Source organism: Dipodomys spectabilis, unplaced genomic scaffold (assembly GCF_019054845.1).
Source record: "Dipodomys spectabilis isolate Male_0828 unplaced genomic scaffold, ASM1905484v1 ptg000136l, whole genome shotgun sequence".
In the NCBI taxonomy this organism is placed as follows: Eukaryota; Metazoa; Chordata; class Mammalia; order Rodentia; family Heteromyidae; genus Dipodomys; species Dipodomys spectabilis.
In genome coordinates this window covers 1,541,242-1,561,871 of record NW_024870813.1, presented here as the reverse complement: position 1 = coordinate 1,561,871, position 20,630 = coordinate 1,541,242, and the positions used below count along the sequence as shown (strand labels likewise).

The 20,630-nt window shown below is 41.3% G+C and overlaps 1 protein-coding gene across 4 annotated transcripts in view; it reads right to left on the bottom strand.

Moving 5' to 3' along the window:
- Window positions 1-10,508: 10,508 nt before the first annotated feature.
- Window positions 10,509-20,630, bottom strand: part of Wapl (WAPL cohesin release factor) — a 71,622-nt gene continuing 61,500 nt past the window's right edge. For 3 of the 4 annotated variants that reach the window (XM_042690104.1, XM_042690107.1, XM_042690106.1), the window contains 4 exons: window positions 19,349-19,556; window positions 16,974-17,062; window positions 14,481-14,576; window positions 10,509-12,906 (listed from right to left, as the gene is read on the bottom strand). In XM_042690104.1, the coding sequence (XP_042546038.1) occupies window positions 12,841-12,906; window positions 14,481-14,576; window positions 16,974-17,062; window positions 19,349-19,556 (459 nt within the window). In that variant the 3' untranslated portion in view covers window positions 10,509-12,840. The remainder of the gene's footprint in view (window positions 12,907-14,480; window positions 14,577-16,973; window positions 17,063-19,348; window positions 19,557-20,630) is intronic. The other variant, XM_042690105.1, reaches the window with a different exon arrangement.

Sequence of the window (20,630 nt, the reverse complement as noted above, 5' to 3'; positions counted from 1 at the left end):
TAGTCACAAGTAGAGCTGTGGTTTAAGTGGTAGAGCAGTAGCCTTGAGCAAAGAAGCTCAAGGACAGCACCCAGACCCTGAGTTTAAGCCCCAGGACTGGTGCGTGCATGCACACGCACACGCACACACACACACACACACACACACACACACACACACACACACACACACACACACGCATGCACGCACATTTAGGGACTTGCCTGTCCTGGATGGCTTCAAACCTCCATCCTCAGATCTCATTCTCCTGAGTAGCTAGGATTACAGGGGTGAGCCATCAGCACCCAGCAAGTTCATTTTTTCATTATTTCAGTCACCAAAATTTACCTGAAGCATCGCATGATCAATCATGCACAAATTCACACTTGAGCATGTCAGTAACTGCTCCATGGTCTAAAGGTTCAATTCAGGATGTGGTCTTCACCCCTCTTGCTTTACTCAAGTGATAAACTTTACTTTTATCTCTGCCAAAGCAATATGTGTCTGTGCCTTAAAAAGTCAAAAGTTTTACAATGAAAAGGCTTCTAACAAGAAACATAGGCTCCCAGAAGCACCAAATCAAGCCATCTCAGCCACTATAATTAACTCCATTTCTAACCAGTAAAGTCTCACTGCTCTTTTTTCAAGCAGACTTCAAATGTATTATTGATTCATTATCTTTAAGTAGTTGTTCAATTCAACATGTCAGTTTGTGAGTACAATGCATCCTGATCAAAGTCATCTTTCTCCCCCATCTTTCCCAGCCATCCTCTCAATTTACAATATTCACACATATACATTAAACATTGCCTGCATTCTCTCACTCTTCTCTCCAATTGTCTGGCCCTCCCCTTCCTTGATTTTCCTAGGATTTTTTTCTCTTATGCCTTCCTCCTACTTACCTTCCTCAATACAGATCAATCACAAGTCTTGATGAGGTCAATCTTCAATTTTCTTTATTTCAATGGTGTGAATTTTGCCCGTCATGAGTCATTTTAATTTTCTTGTGCAGCTTCATTCCTGTAAGTTAATAATTTGTTTAGTTTCTAAGTAACTATCTTAATTCATCACAAAGTGTCGGCGGACATGTAAATTGCTTTTCAAACACTCAAACCCCTGAGGTATCCTATCACATTTATTCATTTTTTTCCCTTCTTAGCATTTGTTAGGCAAGTACTCCACCACTTAAGCCACACTTTCAACTTTTTTTTGTGCTAGTCTTGGGGCTTGAATTCAGGGCCTGGGCACAGTCCTTGAGCTTCTTTTGCTCAAGGATAGCACTGTACCACTTGAGCCACAACGCCACTTCCAGCTTTGTTGTTCATGTGGTACTGAGGAATTGAACCCAGGGCTTCATGCATGCTAGGCAAGCGCTCTACCACCAGGCCACATTCCCAGCCCCAACCCATTTTTGTTGTTACTGTTTTTCAAATAGATCTTCTATTTATGCCAAAGCAGATCTGGACCCTGATTCTCCTATTTATGCTTCCCATATAACTGGTATGACAGACACACACCACCACATCCAGCAGTTTTATTGGCTGAGATAGGATCTTGAATTTCTGCTAGGGCTGCCCTTAAACTATGATCCTCCTGATTGCTGCCTCCTACGGAGCAAAGATTACAAGCTTCAGTGGCTTGATTTTGGAACTTTACGTGATTTCTTCATTGCTTTGAGGAATCAGTTTAACAATTGGTTCTCAACCAAGATGAATTCAGAATACATTAAGTATTGAAACCTAAATAAAACCAACTCCCTGCCCTCAACAAACTCTGCCTGGATAGGACCACCCATGCAATGGAAAGATGGAAGGACACTGTCAGACAGAGAGACACAAGAGGACACCCCAGGGAGGTGGCACCCCTGCCTACCTTGGGATTGAATTTTGGTTCTGATCTGTGTGCCTCTGTAGCTTGACAAAATTGCTTCACCCCCTGGTGAGCGGTGAGTCAATAAGAGCACCCAGAGAGGAAAGAGCAAGGAGAGACCGCAGGGATTCCATCCCAAGTCCATCTGTCCTGAAACAAGGGAATTTTACTGGGAAGATTCATTCATATACACATTAGAAAGACTTGGTCACAGGTTGGGGCAGACACACTGCTGAGCATGTTCAGTTTGAGATCATGCTTCATAGATCACATGGTCAAATGTGGGAGACAGGAAGGAGCAGCTGTACGGTGGAGGATTTAGCATTCATTATAATGAGATTATAATGAGCAAAGTGTACTCCAGACCATCTAGAAGAGAGGCTGGATGGCATTGGTTGTTGTAAATTGGCTCCTTGTGGTCTTCTCTGGCTGGCCTTGTCTGACACAAAGAAATAACTCCAAGAGATTTTAGTCACCATGTCAATAAATGGGCAGGAGCTTCCTCCCTCACAAGCTATTACAGGCACTTAGACCTATCTGCTAGTAGCTGGCAATTTCAGGTGAGGCTCAGGGAGTCTGAGTTCCTTTCTTTGTGTGTGTGTGTGTGTGTGTGTGTGTGTGTGTGTGTGTGTGTGTGTGTGTGTGTGTGTGTGTGTGTGTGTGTGTGTGTGTGTGTATCTTGGGGCTTGAACTCATGACCTGAACTTTTTTTTTTTTGCTCTCTACCTCTTGAAAACCACCTATACTTCCAGCTTTTTGGTGGTTAATTGCAGGTAAGAGTCTCACTGACTTTCCTACCTGGGCTGGCTTTGAACCATGATCTTTAGACTCAGCCTCCTGAGTAGAGAAGATTACAGGCATGAACCACTGAAGCCCATCTCTCTGTGAGAGATGAATGGCTCTCTCTTTCCTGTAGAGACTATGTCTGAAGAAGCCCATGGCATATCTTTGAAATGTTTCTGGCCTACTGCTTCAGTGGTGAAGTGGGAGAGCCTCTCTACACAAATCTAAGGAGTTATATCTCAGGATTTTTACTAATTTTATTCATATATTCTAATTGTCTGCCAAAGACTTACTACTATGAACTTTTCTTAGCACTTTCACAGTTTTGTGACTAGGAGAAGAAACAATTCAATTTTACTGAAAGGTTTGACTTCATTTGTTTGTATCCATTTCAGAGCTCTTCTCTCAAGTTTTGCGTGTTAGGAGTTTTCTGTAGCAATAGGAAGAAAAATGTTCCTGGTAAAAATGGTGACACCATCAGGTACCAAGGGCCCACACCTCACCTGTAACCCTAACTACTTGGGAGGCTGAGATCAAGAGAATTGAGTTTGCAGGTCAACCCAAGCATAAGCTTGAGACCTCAGCCTTCTGTTGTTGTTGTTGTTATATTTAAGATAGAATCTTGCACTTTTATGAGGGCAAAAGTGCTGGGGTCAGCAATGGTGTCAAAGTGAGATACTGGGTTTCCAGAGGAGTTGGGATTACTTATACACTCTACAATGCCTGGCTTATTGACATGGGGTCTTGCTGGGCACCAGTGGTTCAGGCCTGTAACCCTAACTCAAGAGCCTGAGCTGTATCACATTCAAAGACAACCCAGACAGGAAAATCCATGAGACGTATCTCCAATTAACCACCAAAAAGCCATAAGTGGAGCTGCAGTTCAAGTGATAGAATGTTATCCTTGGAGGGGGGGAGGTGGGGGAGGGGGAAGTTCAGGGACAGCACCTTGGCCCTGAGCCCTAGGACTGCTACAAAAAAAAAAAAAAGGAAGGAAGGGGGCACACACCAGCGGCTTATGCTCATAATCCTAGCTACTCAGGAGGCTGAAATCTGAGGATCAAGTTTCAAAGCCAACCTGAGCAGCAAAGTCTAGAGACTCTTATCTCCAATGAACCACCAGAAAACCAGAAGTGGCACTGTGGCTCAAAATAGTAGAGTGCTAGCCTTGAGCAAAAAAGTTCAGAGACAACGCTCGGGCCCTGAGTTCAAGTCCCATGGTCAACACAAAAATTAAAAAGAGAAGGGGAAAAAGGGAGTCTTGCTAACTTTTTGCCCAGGCTGGCCTTGATCCGAAATCTCTGCTGCTATGGCAGATAAAATCACAGGCCTTGGAAGTGGCGCTGTGTGGCTCAAGTGGTAGAACACTCGCCTTAAGCTGAAGAGCTGAGGGACAGCGTTCAAGCCCCACGACCGACAAAAAAAAACAAAACAAAAAACATCACAGGCATGAGCCACCAGAGCCCTAGCCTTTGATACTGCATATTCTAAGGGAAATTTCAAATCATTAGTATTTTTACAAAGCTACAGGAGTAGTTGCCTATGTGTGTTTTTCTCTTATTTGAGACAGGGTCTCCTGATATAGTTGGTCTCAAACTCATGATCCTCCTACATCAGCCTTCTGTGATTACAGGAGTGTGAAGGGACTGGTTGTTTGTTTTCTGGTACCCAGGTTTGAACTAAGGACCTCAAGCTTGCTGGGCTTGTTAGTTCTGCTGGTGCTCTCAACCAGCCCTGTGTTTTGCTGCTTATTTTTGGAGATGGAGTTTTGTGGCCTTTTCTGCCCAAGCTGGCTTCAAATGGCAATCCTCTGGATCTCAGCCTCACAAGTAGCTAAAAAGTGTGGAGGCACCATCACCTGGCTAGTAAGAATGTATGTACGCATACTCCAAGGTTTCTCATGTGTTCAGTATACTCTCTACCATTAAACTAAACTCCCACATATACTCTATCTCAAAACATAAAATTGTAAAATGGAATGAAATGTAAAACAGTAAATAAAATAGCCAAGATCGTCTGAGCCCCTTAGAACAAAGTTCTCCTGCAGTAGTTGTACTTAGCTGCTCACACTTCCTTCCTCCAATGACAATGTCTATCATTTTATAGTTGTAAGGTCCGTCCCTTTCCCAGTGTCCTTGAATCGTTATACCTGCTCCTGTGTGTGTGTGTGTGTGTGTGTGTGTGTGTGTGTGTGTGTGTGTGTGTGTGTGTGTGTGCGCCTCTTACTAGGGCTTGAATTCAGGGCCTAAGCATAGTTCCTGAGCTTCTTTTGCTCTAACTTTGAGCTTTGCTTTACCATTTGGGCAAGAGTGCCACTTCTTTTTGGTAGTTTATTGGAGACAAAAATCTTATCAACTTTCCTGCCCAAGCTGGCTTCAAATCTCGTTCCTCAGATCTCAGCCTCCTGAGTAGTTAGGATTGCAAGTGTGAGCTACCAGTGCCCACCATTTTGTTTACCTTTTGACTATACTGATTTCTTTCCGTAAGCCCACTTTGAGGTAAAAATTAAGGTAACTTTAAACCTTGTCAATACTAAGCATCACCGCTTTAGATGCAAGCCACAGCCTTTGATGTGTTGCACTGTCAAGTATTTTATAATTCCCCTTAACTTTTCACTTGTCCATAGATCTGCTTAAAAGTGCAGATCAGAGCTGGGTGCCAGTGGCTCACACCTGTAATCCTACTCAGGAGGTTGAGATCTGAGGGTCATGGTTCAGAGCCAGCCTGGGCAGGAAACTCCATGAGACTCTTATCTCCAATAAATCACTAGAAAACCAGAAGTGGCACTGTGGCTCAAGTGGTAGAGCGCTTGCCTTGTGCAGAAGAGCACAGGGACAGTGCCCAGGCCCAGAGTTCAAGCCCCATGACTGACCAAAAAAAAAAAAAGGTAAATTTCAAGTGAACACTGTCACTAGAATCGTTTGTCCTTTTGTGATGAGGTTTCAACAAGTTATCCAGGACTCAGCAAGGATGGCAGAGACATGCAGTGGCACCAGACTTTTTTTTTTTTTTTCATCATGGAGCTTAAACTCTGGGCCTGGCGCTGTCCCTCAGTTCTGCAGTTCAAGGCTAGCGCTTTACCACTTGAGCCACAGCATCACTTTCAGTTTTGGTGGTTTACTGGAGATAAGTTTCTCACGGATTTTCCTGCCCAGGCTGGCTTTGAACTGCGATCCTCCAATCTCAGCCTCCTGAGTAGCTAGGACTACAGGCTTGAGCCATCAGCACACGGATTTTAGCACCAGACATTTCTAAAAGCACACTCTATTCATTTCCTGAGTACTAAACCATCAAAACTATGCTTGTAACTTTATCTACTTGTCCTTGTTTCTGCTATAGTTTTGCTAAATATTGTGAAGATTCTGAGTTATTAGGTACATAGATGTATTTTCTTCCAGATAAGTTACCTGTTCCACAATGGCGTGCTCTTTTAACACTCTTATCTAAGATCTACATTATCTCATATTAATATAGCCATTATGATACTATGATGAGAATTTGCAGGGTGTATCTTTCCCCATCTGTTTACTTGTAGCTATTCATGTATCTAAATTTAGTTTGTGTATCAAATTTAGTTTGGCCTCAAGTTCTCAATTTCCCTAACTCAGCCACAAGTGCTGAATCATGTCTGTTTTTATAATTGCTTGTTCATTTTTATAATTGCTTATTCATTTTTACAACCACTGCTTAAAAAAAAATTGTTCTTGTAAAGGGGTTACAGTTGTATGTCAGGTAATGAGTACATTTTTTTTTTTTGGGGTCCGGTCATGGGGCCTGAACTCTTGGCCTGGTGCTGTCCCTCAGCATTTCAGCTCAAGGCTAGCACTCTACCACTTGAGCCACAAAGCCACTTCCAGCTTTTTTTTCTTCTTCTGCTTATGTGGTGCTGAGGAATCGAACCCAGGGCCTTAAGCATGTAAGGCGAGCGCTCTACCACTGAGCCAACTTCCCAGCCCCATGAGTACATTTCTTTTTGAACAGTGTCACTCCTTCCCTGGTTTTCTCCCCATTTTCCCTCCTGACTCTCTCCCCAACAAGTTACATAGTTTATTTTCAAGTGTCTATAGTGAGTACCACTGCTGCATTTGTTCACCCATTGTCCCTCCATTTGTGACCCCCTACCATCCCAAAGATAAATGAACAAGACAAAAACAAAGAAAATATATTTCCACTTCTCGGTGTTCATTTTGATAACATTTTATATTATCAATCTCTGCTTTTAACTCAAGTGTTTTGTGTGCTTACACTTAATTTTATTTGTATAGTTTGCTTTAGTACTTATTGGCTCACTAATCTTAAAGGAGAAGTATTTTTTTGTTTGCATGTTTTCTACTTTACTGGCTTTTTGTTATTCCTTCTCTGTCCTCTTTGCTTAATCAAGTATTTGTCAGTGTTAACTTTGATTACTCAGGGTATATCCACTTTTTTCTGTACTGGTTGCTCTAGTGGTTATGTCAAAACTTATTACTGGGCTGGGGAGGTGGCTCAATGGTAGAGTGCTTGCCTCATATTCATGAGGCCCTGGGCCCAATTCCTCAGCACCACATAGCAGAAAAAGCCAGAAGTGGCACTGTCGTTCAAGTGGTAGAGCTAGCCTTGAGCTGAAGAGCTGAGGGACAGTGCTCAGTCCCAGAGTTCAGGCCCCATGACCGACCAAAAACCAACAACTTATTACTATCCTATTTTACACTAATCAATGCTTCTTTTTAACAATATAGCTGCATTTATCCATACTCTCTGAAATAAAGTGTTGGTTTTTTTTGCCAGTCATGGGGCCTGAGCTCTGGGCCTGGGCGCTGTCCCTCAGCTCTTCAGCTCAAGGCTAGCACTCTACCACTTGAGCCACAGTGCCACTTCTGGCTTTTTCTGCTTATGTCGTGCTGAGGAATCGAACCCAGGGCCTCATGCATGCAAGGCAACCACTTTACCACTGAGCCGCAACCACTTTACCACTGAGCCACCTTCCCAGCCCTGAAATAAAGTTTTGATAGCAGACAAGTTATTGTATATTACTTATGTATTACTATATAATATACAAGTAAGTTTGTCTTTTTGTTCCTTAAGTTAGTACAAGGTATTTTGAGTAGTCTAATTTCAGAGTTTAGACAGGGAAATAGATATGTGACCAAAACACCTATAGTTTAATCAAATTCTTTGTTTAAAGAATTAAGAAGCTATGTGCACACCCGAGGACACAGAACTAGAGGAAATAAAGGAAAAACATACAACAGTGGGACCCATAGCTGCACCAGACATTGATTAAAACGAACCAAGCAACTCAATGGCAGCGATGGGAGGATGAGTGGGAAAGAGGGAACAGCTAACAGAATGCAAAAGGAATGTACACATCACCCCACGTGGAAGAAATAACTGTATTGTCAAAGCCCATAGAACTCATCAACTTTATAGACCAGGATAGACAATTTGCCCCATGAAAGTTAGAATATGTGTTTGTGACTTTAACTAAGCATCACGATCCCACATTACTGTGAAATTATGTAATCATTTAATCACAAGAATTTGCAAAAAAAAAAAAAATTAAGAAGGGCTGAGAATGTGACATAGTGGTAGAATGCTTGCCTAGCATGAATGAAACCGTAGGTTCAATTCCTCAGTACCACATAAAGAGAAAAAGGCAGAAGTGGCACTGTGGCTTAAGTGGTAGAGAGCTAGCCTTGAGCAAAAGAAGCTCAGGGACAATGCCTAGGTGCTGAGTTCAAGTCCCAGGACTGGCAAAAAATTAGTAATTGGCTGGAGCTATGGCTCAAGTGGTAAAGCACCTGTTAACAAGTACAACACTATGAACTCAAACCCCAGTACCATCAAAAAATGTAAAATTAGTAAAGAAAAATTAAGATTTAAGTTGTTCACCTACTCAGCCAACATCAGAAGATCCTTAACAGTGAGTTGTGCAAACCTCTTTGGATTTTTTTTTTTTTTGTCGGTCGTGGAACCTGAACTCTGGGCCTGGGCGCTGTCCCTCAACTCTTCAGCTCAAGGTTAGCACTCTACCACTTGAGCCACAGCACCACTTCTGGCTTTTTCTGCTTATGTGGTACTGAGGAAATCGAACCCAGGCCTCATGCATGTAAGGCCAGCACTCTACCGTGTCTGCAAAGCCAGGGATGGTGGCTTATGACTGTAATCCAAGCTACTCAGAAGGCTGAAATCTAAAGCCAGCCCAGGCCCAGGACTGGCAAAAAAAAAAAAAAAAAAAAAAAAAAAAAAAGCCAGCCTGGGCACTGTCCCTGAGCTCTTCAGCTCAATGTGAGCACTCTACCATCTGAGCCACAGTGCCACTTCCGGTTTTCTGGTGGTTTATTGGAGATAAGAGTCTCATGGACTTTTCCTGCCCAGGCTGGCTTTGAACCAGGATCCTCCTCAGATCTCAGCCTCCTGAGTAGCTACGATTACAGGTATGAGCCATAGACACCCAGCTAAGTCTGAGACTTTTTTTTTTTCTGCTTATGTGGTGCTGAGGAATCGAACCCAGGGCCTCAGGCATGCAAGCCAAGCGCTCTACCACTGAGCCACCTTCCCAGCCCTGTCTGAGACTTTTATCCTCACTAAACTACCAAAAAAATCTGGAAGTGGAGCTATGGCTCAAGTGGTAGAGTGCTAGCCTTGAGCTGAAGAGTTGAGGGACAGTGCCCAGGCCGAGTTCAAGCTCCAAGACCAGCAGAAAAAAAAAATCTGCAGGACATGTCTCATTTTAATGCACCGAAGTTTGTTAAATTTCCCCATTTTGTCAGTCATTACAAAAGATCAACAAGACCAATGTGGTAAATCTGGTTTTAACTCTGACTCACTGGTCTCAGCAATGGAGGTATCGCTGGTGTTTTTGTTTTTGTCAGTGGTGGGGCTGAACTCTGGGCTAGGGCGCTGTCCCTCAGCTCTTCAGCTCAAGGCTAGCGCCCTACCACTTAAGCCACAGTGCCACTTCTGGTTTTTTTTCTGCTTTATATGGTGCTAAGGAATCGAACCCAGGGCCTCACACATGCGAGGCAAGCACTCTACCACTGAGCCACCTTCCCAGCCCCAGTCACTGGTGTTCTTAACCATCATAGTATTCCACTCTTAACATCTTCGCTAGAACATTTACCAGATTCTCATTAAAATCTGGAACATTGTACTAGTGCTCCATATATAATTAATCTTTGTGACCATGAGGTAGGTACTACCCTATTTTTGTTAAGGAAACAGAGTGAGTTAATTTCAAGAATTTTCTTTAAAAACTCACGTGACTTGAGTCTTTGTGTATCTACAAATCCATTCCCCCCCCCCCCCCCACTCCCTCCTTCTTTTTAAATTTAGTGCCAGTCCTGGGCCTTTAACTGAGGACCTGGGTACTGTTCCTGAAATTTTGCTCAAGACTAGCACTCTATCTTTTAGCACTCTACCATTTTAGCCATTGGATGTAAGAGCTCATGAACCTTCCTGCCTAGGCTGGCTTTGAACCACAATCCTTAGATCTCAGCTGACACGTGTCAGCCACCAGGGTCCAGCTCACAAACTCATCCTTAAACCACTGATTCCCAGAGTCTTCTTCATGTATTTTGGTAACGTGAATGGGAACTTCCTGAGGAGATCTTTAGGCCTAGTTTTGTGGCTAAAAGCAGCAAATGGAAGTTTTGCAAGGACCTAACTATACAACCGAAAAACCACCACCCCTACCAGCCAAAGTTACTGTGTTTACAGTCTATTAAATATGTATTTAGAAGTAGATAAAATATTTGGCTAAAATGGGTTATATGTTTGAATGTTGGAAGTGGAAATTCACACCAGTGACACCATGCTTGCCACTCAAGTTGGTCATGTTGAATTCCTATGACTTTTTCCTCCAAAACAGCTCAATAGACTATGTTAAAGACAACATGTGTATTGAAAGTAGCAATTTTATTTGAGTTAAAATTATTTACAAAAACCCAAAGACATACTTCATGAAACTGGTACAAACTATTTTTTTCCTGCCGTTGGCTTTTGCTCCAAAGATCACAGCTGAGAAATACTGTATAAAATAAAAATAGGATTGGATTCAGAAAAGTACTCTACCATTCTAATTTCCAATTGGTAGTTATTTACAGAAATATTTACAATGGAAAAAAAGGTTACTTTAAAACTTTAGTTAATTTCCAAGTCAGCCTCAAGTACCCTAAAATCAGAGTTCACTGAGGGTTAAAAACACACAAATGCACCGCAGCTGGTGAGGTGGTATTTCCTCCACCCCTCCCCACCAAAATCTGCATCTCTTATCAGTGCTTGACAATTATTATTATTTAAAAAGCAAAACAAAAACCTGTTAAACACTGAGGTAAATCAATTCTCAAATGATTACCAGTGCAACAGAAAAATGTAGTTCACCCTGATTGATCTTATCCAAATATTTAATATTCCTTACCATCTGACATACGTCAGTTTTACCAAAAATCTGTTCATTTCTCTAAATCCCATGATTAATAAATACAAATATATTTTAACATAATTAAACAAAATATACCTAAACTAATTTATGGATATCATTTATCAACATGCTTTTAAAACAGTTTGCCAAATTAGTTTTCTATTCAGGGCAAATCAATCTCAGTTTTCCCATATTACACTGGCATACTGTGTTCATAAAAAGTGATGGGTAGGGATTTGGGGTGGGTGGAGGAGGAAGAAAACAATTTGCCTGCAATCAGTTACTTCCGTATAGATTTCCCAACAATCTGCATTATCAAAAATAGGAAGACAATAAAAGGCAGCCACTGCATTAAAAAACATTACAGCTGGCACTGATACAAGAGCCCCAGTTTGTAGCTTTATACAAGGAAATAACAAAGTCTAAATGGGTAAAATAGACTTTTAGCTATTTAACCCAATACACACCAAACTCATAATTTTATGGCTTCAAGTTTCACAAATCCAATGAAGAAACATGATGTACTTGACCAGAAAGGTAATTTAAAAAAAGATTTACATGAAACAAATCTCCAGAAGGCCTGTCTTCAGGCCTAACAGACAAAAGTGACAAAGGATTTAAAAAAAAAAAAAAAAAAAAAAAAAAAGGCAGAGCCAGTGGTCTGAACACAATAAAAAGCTGTGATGTTAAGAAATTAAATCTACAAAATATGTTCTGTGTGTTCCACAGCCATTTTCCCAAACAATTGTTCTATGAACAAAGAATCTCAATGAAAAACGGGTCTTCTCTACACCAGCAATTTTAAGGCTTTGCGCTTATGCAATTGATCCTGTCACTCTATAGAAGAATAAACATGCTATCTGGAAACATGAATTCCACATTGGTGTTTTAGCTTCCTTATATTTATTGTACTGAACATCAGAAAATATATCTAGAGATCCTCCTTCAAAACTTAACAATGTTTCAAGAGCCTCCCTAGCATTAAGTGTAAACTACCCTGGGTTTGTCTGCTTTGCTGAATCCTTTATCAGGGCACATCGTCTTTATAATATAATATTCCTTCACACTGCTATTTTGTTTTCTTGCGTCTATAGCTATGACACATTATGGCATGATATTGAATATGGTGTCATGATCTCAAAAGTGAAAAATAGTTCAACATCCAAACCCAATCAAGAATAAAAAAATATACTATTAATCCCTTGTGTCTTTGGATTCCATCTAATTTTAAATATAGACAGTAGTTTAGGGAACAACAACAAAAAAAAAATCACAAAATTATTAAAAGCTTTATTTACGATTGTAATCATTCAACAAAAACAAAAACAAAACAAAACAAAAAAGCAAAAGCAAATGAGCCTGAAAAAGGAACTAAGCTGTTGTCTAGAATGTCCTGAGAACATTCGATACCTCAGTAGCTAAGCTGCCTTTGCACCTGGCTGGCATGACAACAGTGGCTCAACATACACAGCAGTTGCACTAACAGCAGCACATATACCCCTGTGACACCTGCCCAGAGTCGAGCAAGAAGGGAAGGGCCTAAACTCTGCCGAGTAAGGGTATTTAAATACTGCACAAGATTGTTAACAGCCTGAACCTTTTCCCTCATTTTTGATAGTTGCAGATTGATGTAGTAACTGTCATTTAGCAAATGCAGAATGCATGAAGAAATCAGGTGGTCTTAAAAATCTAAACACGAATGATACTGATGAATGTTCTTGGTATATCTTCAAGGACTTCTTTCATAATTTCTCTTTGTCTAAGGCTAACTCCATCATTACCGAGCACCTGAAGCAAAGGTAAAGCAGCTAGCAATGTTCCAAATATTCAATCACTCTAGAGATAGACTTCTGGCCTGTGGTTCCAACAGCACACTGAAAAGGGAAGGAAATAATGGTTAATATGTAATGAAAGTTTTCAAGTATTGAATAGTTTATCTCTGAACAAGTTGTTAAATTGAACACTACAAATCAAAGTCCACTGAGACTAAATTGTACATGTGTGTGTAGTGTGTATGTGTGTGTACAGTGTGTGTGTATTAGAGAGACAGAGAGAGAGAGATAGAAAGAGATAGAAAGAGGGGGGGGGGGGGGAGGACTATGTGAGTGTCCTGGGGCTTGAACTCAGGGCCTGGGCTTTTTAACTTAAAACTAATATCTTACCACAGTTCCACTTTCAGCTTTTTTGGAGGTAAGAGAGTCTCATGGACTTTTCTGCCTGGGCTGGCATCAAATCTCAATAATCAGATCTTAGCTCCATAAATTGTACTTTTTTTTTTTTTTTTTTTTGGGGGGGGGGGGGGGAGGGGTCCGGTCATGGGGCCTGAACTCTGGGCCTGGGCAATGTCCCTCAGCTCTTCAGCTCAAGGCCAGCGCTCTACCATTTGAGCCACAGCGCCACTTCCGGCCTTGTTTTTTTTTGCTTATATGGTGCTGAGGAATCGAACCCAGGGCCTCAGGCATGCAAGGCAAGCACTCTACCACTGAGCCACCTTCCCAGCCCCAAGTTGTACTTTTATAATACAGTATTTTGACACAAGAATTATTGTGAAGCAATACCACACAGTTACTAAATTTAAAAGAGAATCCCTGCATATCTCTATTCCCAGCACTTGGGAGGGCTGAGGCAGAATTTCAAAATTTACACTGCATACTGAGACTCCATCTCAAAAAAAAAAAAAAAAAGAAAAAATGGAAAGAGAAGCTAGGAAGGAAAAAATCCTTTTATCTTTTGGCAAGCAAAGTATGGGGTTTGAACTCAGGGCCTAGAACTTGCTAGGTGGTCCTCAAGCCCTTTTTTGCTTTATTTCTATTTTTTTAGGCAGGATTCTCATGGTTGAAGTGTATTTGTGAAGTGTATTTGTAAGGGCATTTCCAGAAAGGGTTAACTAAGTAATAAAGATCCACCATGAGTGTGGCTGGCATGATCCCATAGACTGGAGTCCAGATAAAATGAGAAGAGAAAACGGGGAGAGGCTGCCAGGCACTGGTGGCTCACTAGCTACTCAGGTGGCTAAGATCCGGCGATTGGGATTTCAAACTAGCCAGGGCAGAAAATTCTGCCACACCTCTAGGCCAGCACGGACTAGGAGTGGCTCAAGTAGTAGAGTACCAGCCAGAAGCAAGAAAGCCAAAGGAGAGCTCAAGGACCCTAATTCAAATGCTGGTAGCAGTGCGTGCATGTGTACGCGCACACACACGCAAACTAGCTAGTACATGCATTCCCTTTCTCTTCTAGCCATTTTGATATGAACTGCTAATCTCCATCATGCTCTCAACAGCCTCTGAAATTATGAGTCAAATAAATTTCCTTCTCTTAAATTGCTTACGCAAGATATTTTGTTCACAGCAACAAGAAGTCTAATAGACTGTGGCTGGTATTTTAATTTCTACTGTCAATGTATTAACTGAAATTCAAAACCACATATATGGTAATAAACACTACTTACGGTGAGATTCATGAAGCTTAGGAATTTTTTGAGCATTTCTGTCATTATTGAGAAGTCTCCTTCTGGCAGGTATTCCCGCACAGTGGTTACATTGATCTGAGGAAACAGATCAAAAAGATACCATCAGACACATGAACACAGATACAGAACACATGAAACTGCACATCATTCATAGGAATGTTTATGTCCATTCCCCACCCTACCCATCCTCAGGAAGAGAAAGAAGGAAGGAAGGAAGGAAGGAAGGAAGGAAGGAAGGAAGGAAGGAAGGAAGGAAGGAAGGAAGGAAGGAAGGAAGGAAGGAAGGAAGGAAGGAAGGAAGGAAGGAAGGAAGGAAGGAAAGAAAGAAAGAAAGAAAGAAAGAAAGAAAGAGAAAGGAAGGAAGGAAGGAAGGAAGGAAGGAAGGAAGGAAGGAAGGAAGGAAGGAAGGAAGGAAGGAAGGAAGGAAGGAAGGAAGGAAGGAAGGAAAGAAAGGGAAAAGAGAAAGCTGGCAAAGGCTACTGAGAAACAATTCTGTATATACTCACTTTTGGAAATGCAAAGAGAAAGGCCCAGAATAACAGTCTGCATTGGGGGCTCCCCTACCTGAGAATGTCCTCACTTTCGAAAAAAAAAAAGACCAAAAACAATCCCCCCACCCATGCTTTATAGGTAAATTCAGTGAGATAGGAATTAATTAGATCTCTTTCATATTAGCAAGAAGCAGCACAACAATTCACAAACCAACCATATGTTATAATGAAAATACTACAGGGCCTGCTTTAAGACAGCTCTTCTAGAAAGACTTACCCATAATGAGAGTACAAAAGTCCACTCTCCAGAGTTTGAAGACCAAGGTAAGGGGTGAATTAAGGGGATGTGGGTAAGTAGACAGACCCATGCCCTAGAGCAAGCATGATGTTTTTCTTCAATGAAGCCATTAATTTATCACATGCCTCCAATCCTCTTGTTTTAAAACAGATGGCCTTTGTTCCAAAGAAAAATTTCCATCCATTTGAAATTCTAGTTTTATACTGACCATCCACTTAAAAATATGTATTCTGGGGCTGGAGGTGCTCAGCAACAGAGCACCTATAGCAAGCATAAGGCCCTGAGTCCAAACTCTAGTACTGCATCCCAGAGTCATGCATGCATGTATGCATTCATTCATTCGCATAACTGAGAGCTGAATCCAGGAACTCATGCTTACTCTTCCGCTTGAGGTAGTCTCTCAGCTTATGCTCACATTTTAAACGGAACACTCAATGTCTCATGTCCCTTTATGTGTTTTCTTGTTTGTTTGAATGTCACTCCTGAGGCTTGAACTCAGGACCGGGGTACCTGAGGTCTTTCGTTCAAGGACAGAGCTCTTCCACTTGAGCCATAGCTCTAGTCTCAGCTTCTTTATTTTTTATTTTTTGTCGGTCGTGGGCTTGAACTCTGGGCCCGGGCGCTGTCCTTCAGCTCTTCAGCTCAAGGCTAGCACTCTTCCACTTGAGCCACAGAGTCACTTCCGGTTTTCTGGTGGTTAATTGGAGATAGAGTCTCACGGCCTTTCCTGCCCAGGCTGGCTTTGAACCGCAACCCTGAGATCTGTCTCAGCCTCCTGACTAGCTAGGATTATAGGCATGAGCCACAGGCGTGCAGTTATTTCCAGCTTTTTGGTGCTTAAATGAAGATAAGAGTCTTAAGGATTTTCTTGCCTGGACTGTCTTTGAACTGAGATCCTCAGATCTCAGCCTCCTGAGTAGCTAGGATTACAGGTGCAACAGGTGACTGGTATCCTTCATGTTTTCAATGTGCATATTTGTATTTCCCATTGCAGCCAATTGTCTACCAGCCCTAACCTTCTACTTCTGTGCTAATTATCTACAGACTTTCATTCCTCATAGGAAAATTTTAAGTATTTTAACCTACTCAAAAGAATCCCATTTTCCTGGCCAGTGACTAGATTCAGGCAAAACAGCATTAGTAATCCAATGCTGTTCAAACTGATGGAAAGGCTATTTGGTAAAGGATGGAGAGGGCACAGAGTCTTAAAGCACCTTAAAGATAGTAACAACCTCAGTCCCTGGAAGATTCACTGAGGCACTAAAAGAACTTCAATTAGACTGTCAATTTTATACTATTCCTTCTTTTACTTCAATTAAAAATATTTGAATGGTCTCTTTCATCAAACAAGAAGTTTTCATTTAGACCTAATGAATTCTTAATTGGGGATGTACCTTGAAAGGTTCAGCAAACATATGAAAGGCATGCCACCTTAGTTCTTAATTTCATTTATATAAAGGTTTTTTTTTGTAGGACTAAAAAAGCAAACTAAGTAACTTAAAGGAAACTACTGGAAGGGTTAGATATATTATCATTTCTCTTCCACATGGGGCACAAACTATTTAAATGACCTTATACCAGCCAAAAGGATATGAATGGAAAAACTTAAGAAAAGTGAACTAGCCAGTGGTATGAAGCTATGTATAACGCAATTGTTTTCAAGTTGTATAAAAAAATACTTACTGGACTTTCCTGACAGAGACATCCAAGAAGTAAGGCCGTGTAGGAGGCCACAATGCAATCTTCCATGTGTTTCCCAGCATGCTGAAGGGCTAACATGTTAAAAATAAAGAGTACATCAAGTTATACAAACCCACAACATTAACTACTCTGTTAACAATTTTCTTAAAAAGTGGCTCACACTTGTAATCTCAGCCACTCAGGAGGCTGAGATCTGAGGATCACAGTTAAAAGCCAGCCCAGACAGGGGAAAAAAAAATCATTAAAGACTAACAAATGATGCTGGACAATTAGATATATGCAGTTCTCAAATATAATGGAGAGGTCCCTTGGCATAAGTAATGCACATTAAAATGAACAACAGGAGAGTAAAACAGGCTCTTTTGGGCACTATCAGTGGGAGGGGGAAAGTGACTGGAAAGGGTGAATAAAGATATAATTTAAGTAGTTCAGTAGCATATATAAAAACAGAACAGTGAACTGTTGGAAATGTCTTGGGGGAAAAAGACAAGGAAGAGGGACAAAAGTGGTGAGTTTGATTGCGATACATTGTATGTATGTATAAAAATCACAATGGACATCTCTTGTACAGCTAATGTATGATAACCAAAAATTACAAAAAGAGAAATTTCATTTCTTGTAACACCAGAATAACAACATATTTAATCTGTAGAGAGTGGAACTAAGAGATTGGAAGAGGCCCACAATCAGGCAATGTCAGGGAATGTTTCTTAACTAGGTGGACATTATTATTCACATGTCATAAACTTAAGAGACATGGAATTACAAGCAGCTACTTTATAGAATTTGCATGAAAAGCAAAATCAAATGTAAATCTTGAGAACAGCAGATACTTAATGAATGTTTGGCTACTTACTATATTACCTTAACAATTTTGTATGTGTATATGCTGGTCTTGGGGCTTCAGAGCCTGGGATCTGTCCCTGAGATTTCTGGCTTGAGACTAGTGCTCTACCATTTAAACTGTAGGTCTACTCCCAGCTTTTTTTGGTGTTTAATTGGGAGTTAGTCTCATAAACTTGCCTTCCTAGGTTAGATTCAAACAGGAATTCTCATACTCAACCTCCTGAATAGCTGAGATTACTGGCATGAGCCACTGGTCCATGGTTTCAACTATTTTTTTTACTACATTCCACCTTAGGATCCTGTGAGGACTACCAATATAATTTATGACAAGTAATCTCAGCTTACAGTAAAGTGGTAAAAGAATATCAAAAAGTAAAAAACAAAAAAAAAACCCCAAACACAAAATACTAGGGTTGTGACTAGGTGGTAAAGTCCCTGCCTAGCCAGCATGAGGCACTACGTTCAAGCTTCCCACCCCTAACAAAACCAAACGAACCTCAAAAAATTGAAAGAAAAAGCTGGGCGCTGGTGGCTCACGCCTGTAATCCTAGCTACTCAGGAGGCTGAGATCTGAGGATCGTGGTTCAAAGCCAGCCCGGGCAGGAGAGACCGTGAGACTCCTATCTCCAATAAAACCACCAGAAAACCGGAAGTGGTGCTGTAGCTCAAGTGGTAGAGCGCTCGCCTTGAGCTGAAGAGCTGAGGGACAGCGCCCAGGCCCAGAGTTCAAGCCCCACGACCGACAAAAAAAAAAAAAAAAAAAAAAAAAAAAATTGAAAGAAAAACAAAAACACAAATTTCCCACCCTTTCTTGAGACAATATCTCACTATATATGCCTAGCAGTATCATCCTACCTCAGTCTCCCAAGTACTGAGATTATGGTATATGCCACCACAGGTGGCTCACTTTGCAGATGAAAAAATCTCAGGATGAAACAGTGACTTGTAATGTATTGTCCCCATTGTTAGGAAGAACTAAATAGTGTATTATCAAAGCTTATCTGGATTGAATTAAGGAGACCTTCAATGATTATGGTAACACGTGAATTAAGATTTCTTTTTTGCGGGGCTGGGAAGGTGGCTCAGTGGTAGAGTGCTTTCCTTGCATGCATGAGGCCCTGGGTTCGATTCCTCAGCACCACATAAGCAGAAAAATCCAGAAGTGGCGCTATGGCTCAAGTGGTAGAGCACTAGCCTTGAGCGGAAGAGCTGAGGGAGAGTGCCCAGGCCCACAGTTTAGGCCCCATGACTGGCCAAAAAAAAAAAAAATTTTTTGCGGGGGTGGGGGGTGAGGGTGGGGAGGGGCAGTCCTAGTGCTTCAATTTAGGGCCTGAGCCCTGAGCCCCAAGGCCACTTCCAGCCTTTTCTGTTTATGTGGTCCTAAGGAATCTAACCCAGGGCTTCATGCATGCTAGGCAAGCACTATCACTAAGCCACATTCCCAGGCCCTAAGACACATTTTAAAGAAAATACTATTCCCAAGTAAATATAACATTTAAAACAAGACATACCTTTATTGAGGTCAAGTTCTTCATCATCATCCTCTTTCTTCTGTTTCTCTTCCGTCCCATCAGTCTTCTCCGTTGAAACCCACTGTATTTCTCCACTAGTCTCTTGCCACTCTCCACTCTTATCATGCTGAGTGGTGGGAGCATCTTTGATCAACTCATCTGTTTTACTCTCTGCCAACTGGGCTGCTTGCTCTCGTTCAAGGAATAACTGGCAAAAATTATTTTGGAGTGTCATCAGAAAGACAGCATCTACTAATGTGTAGATTAACCAATATTTTACATTAAATAAAGAAAACAGGGCTAGAATGATGCTCAGTGGCAAAGTGCTTGCCTAGCAAAGGCAACATCCTGCGTTCTATCCCCAGTATCAAAATGGCAAAGACAAAACAAAATAACACAAACGTAGTTAGGATGAGTTTAAGTAAAAACTTTGCTCTAAATCCTACTGAAAGCCAAAACCAAAGTGTAAATACTTCTGGGAGTCATCCATCAATTTACTAATGGTTCAGATTTTTTTTTTTTTTTTAATGAGAATGAAAGACTCAACAGTTGCCCTGAGTTTAGACATTAACTAAAAGTTCAAGTAACAAGCCACAAAACTTAAACTTTAAAACAGCATTTAAACACTGGTATAATGGAGAAGGGCAATTAGTAAAACTACATAGTATTGGATGATATGAAATATGGCTCCTTTTTTTTTTTTTTTGGGTCCGGTCATGGGGCCTGAACTCTGGGCCTGGGCGCTGTCCCTCAGCTCTTCAGCTCAAGGCTAGGGCTCTACCACTTGAGCCACAGCACCACTTCCGGCTTTTTTCTTTTTGCTTATGTGGTGTTGAGGAATCGAACCCAGGGCCTCAGGCATGCAAGGCAAGCGCTCTACCACTGAGCCACCTTCCCAGCCCAAGGCACTAGATCTTAACATTAGCAATTCATACAATTTTTATTAGCATCAACTAATTGTAGAAAGGTTTCATTTCCACATGTTCATCCATAAACACAATGCACCTTGATCCGTGCGTGTGTATGGGGGATGGGAGGGAGGGAACTATTGGTCCCGATAGTCAAAAGTAAACAAATTAAATGCCTTGCTTTCATTTATTTTATTTTCTTTAGGCTGCTACAAGTATTGCACACAAAAAGTATCTTAATAAGCCTGGTGCTGGTGGCTAATGCTTGTATCCCTAGATTCATAGCTACTCAGGAGACTGAAATCTGAGGATCAAAGTTCAAGGCCAGCCTGGGAAGACAAATACAAGATTCTTCTCTCATTAACTAGCAGAAA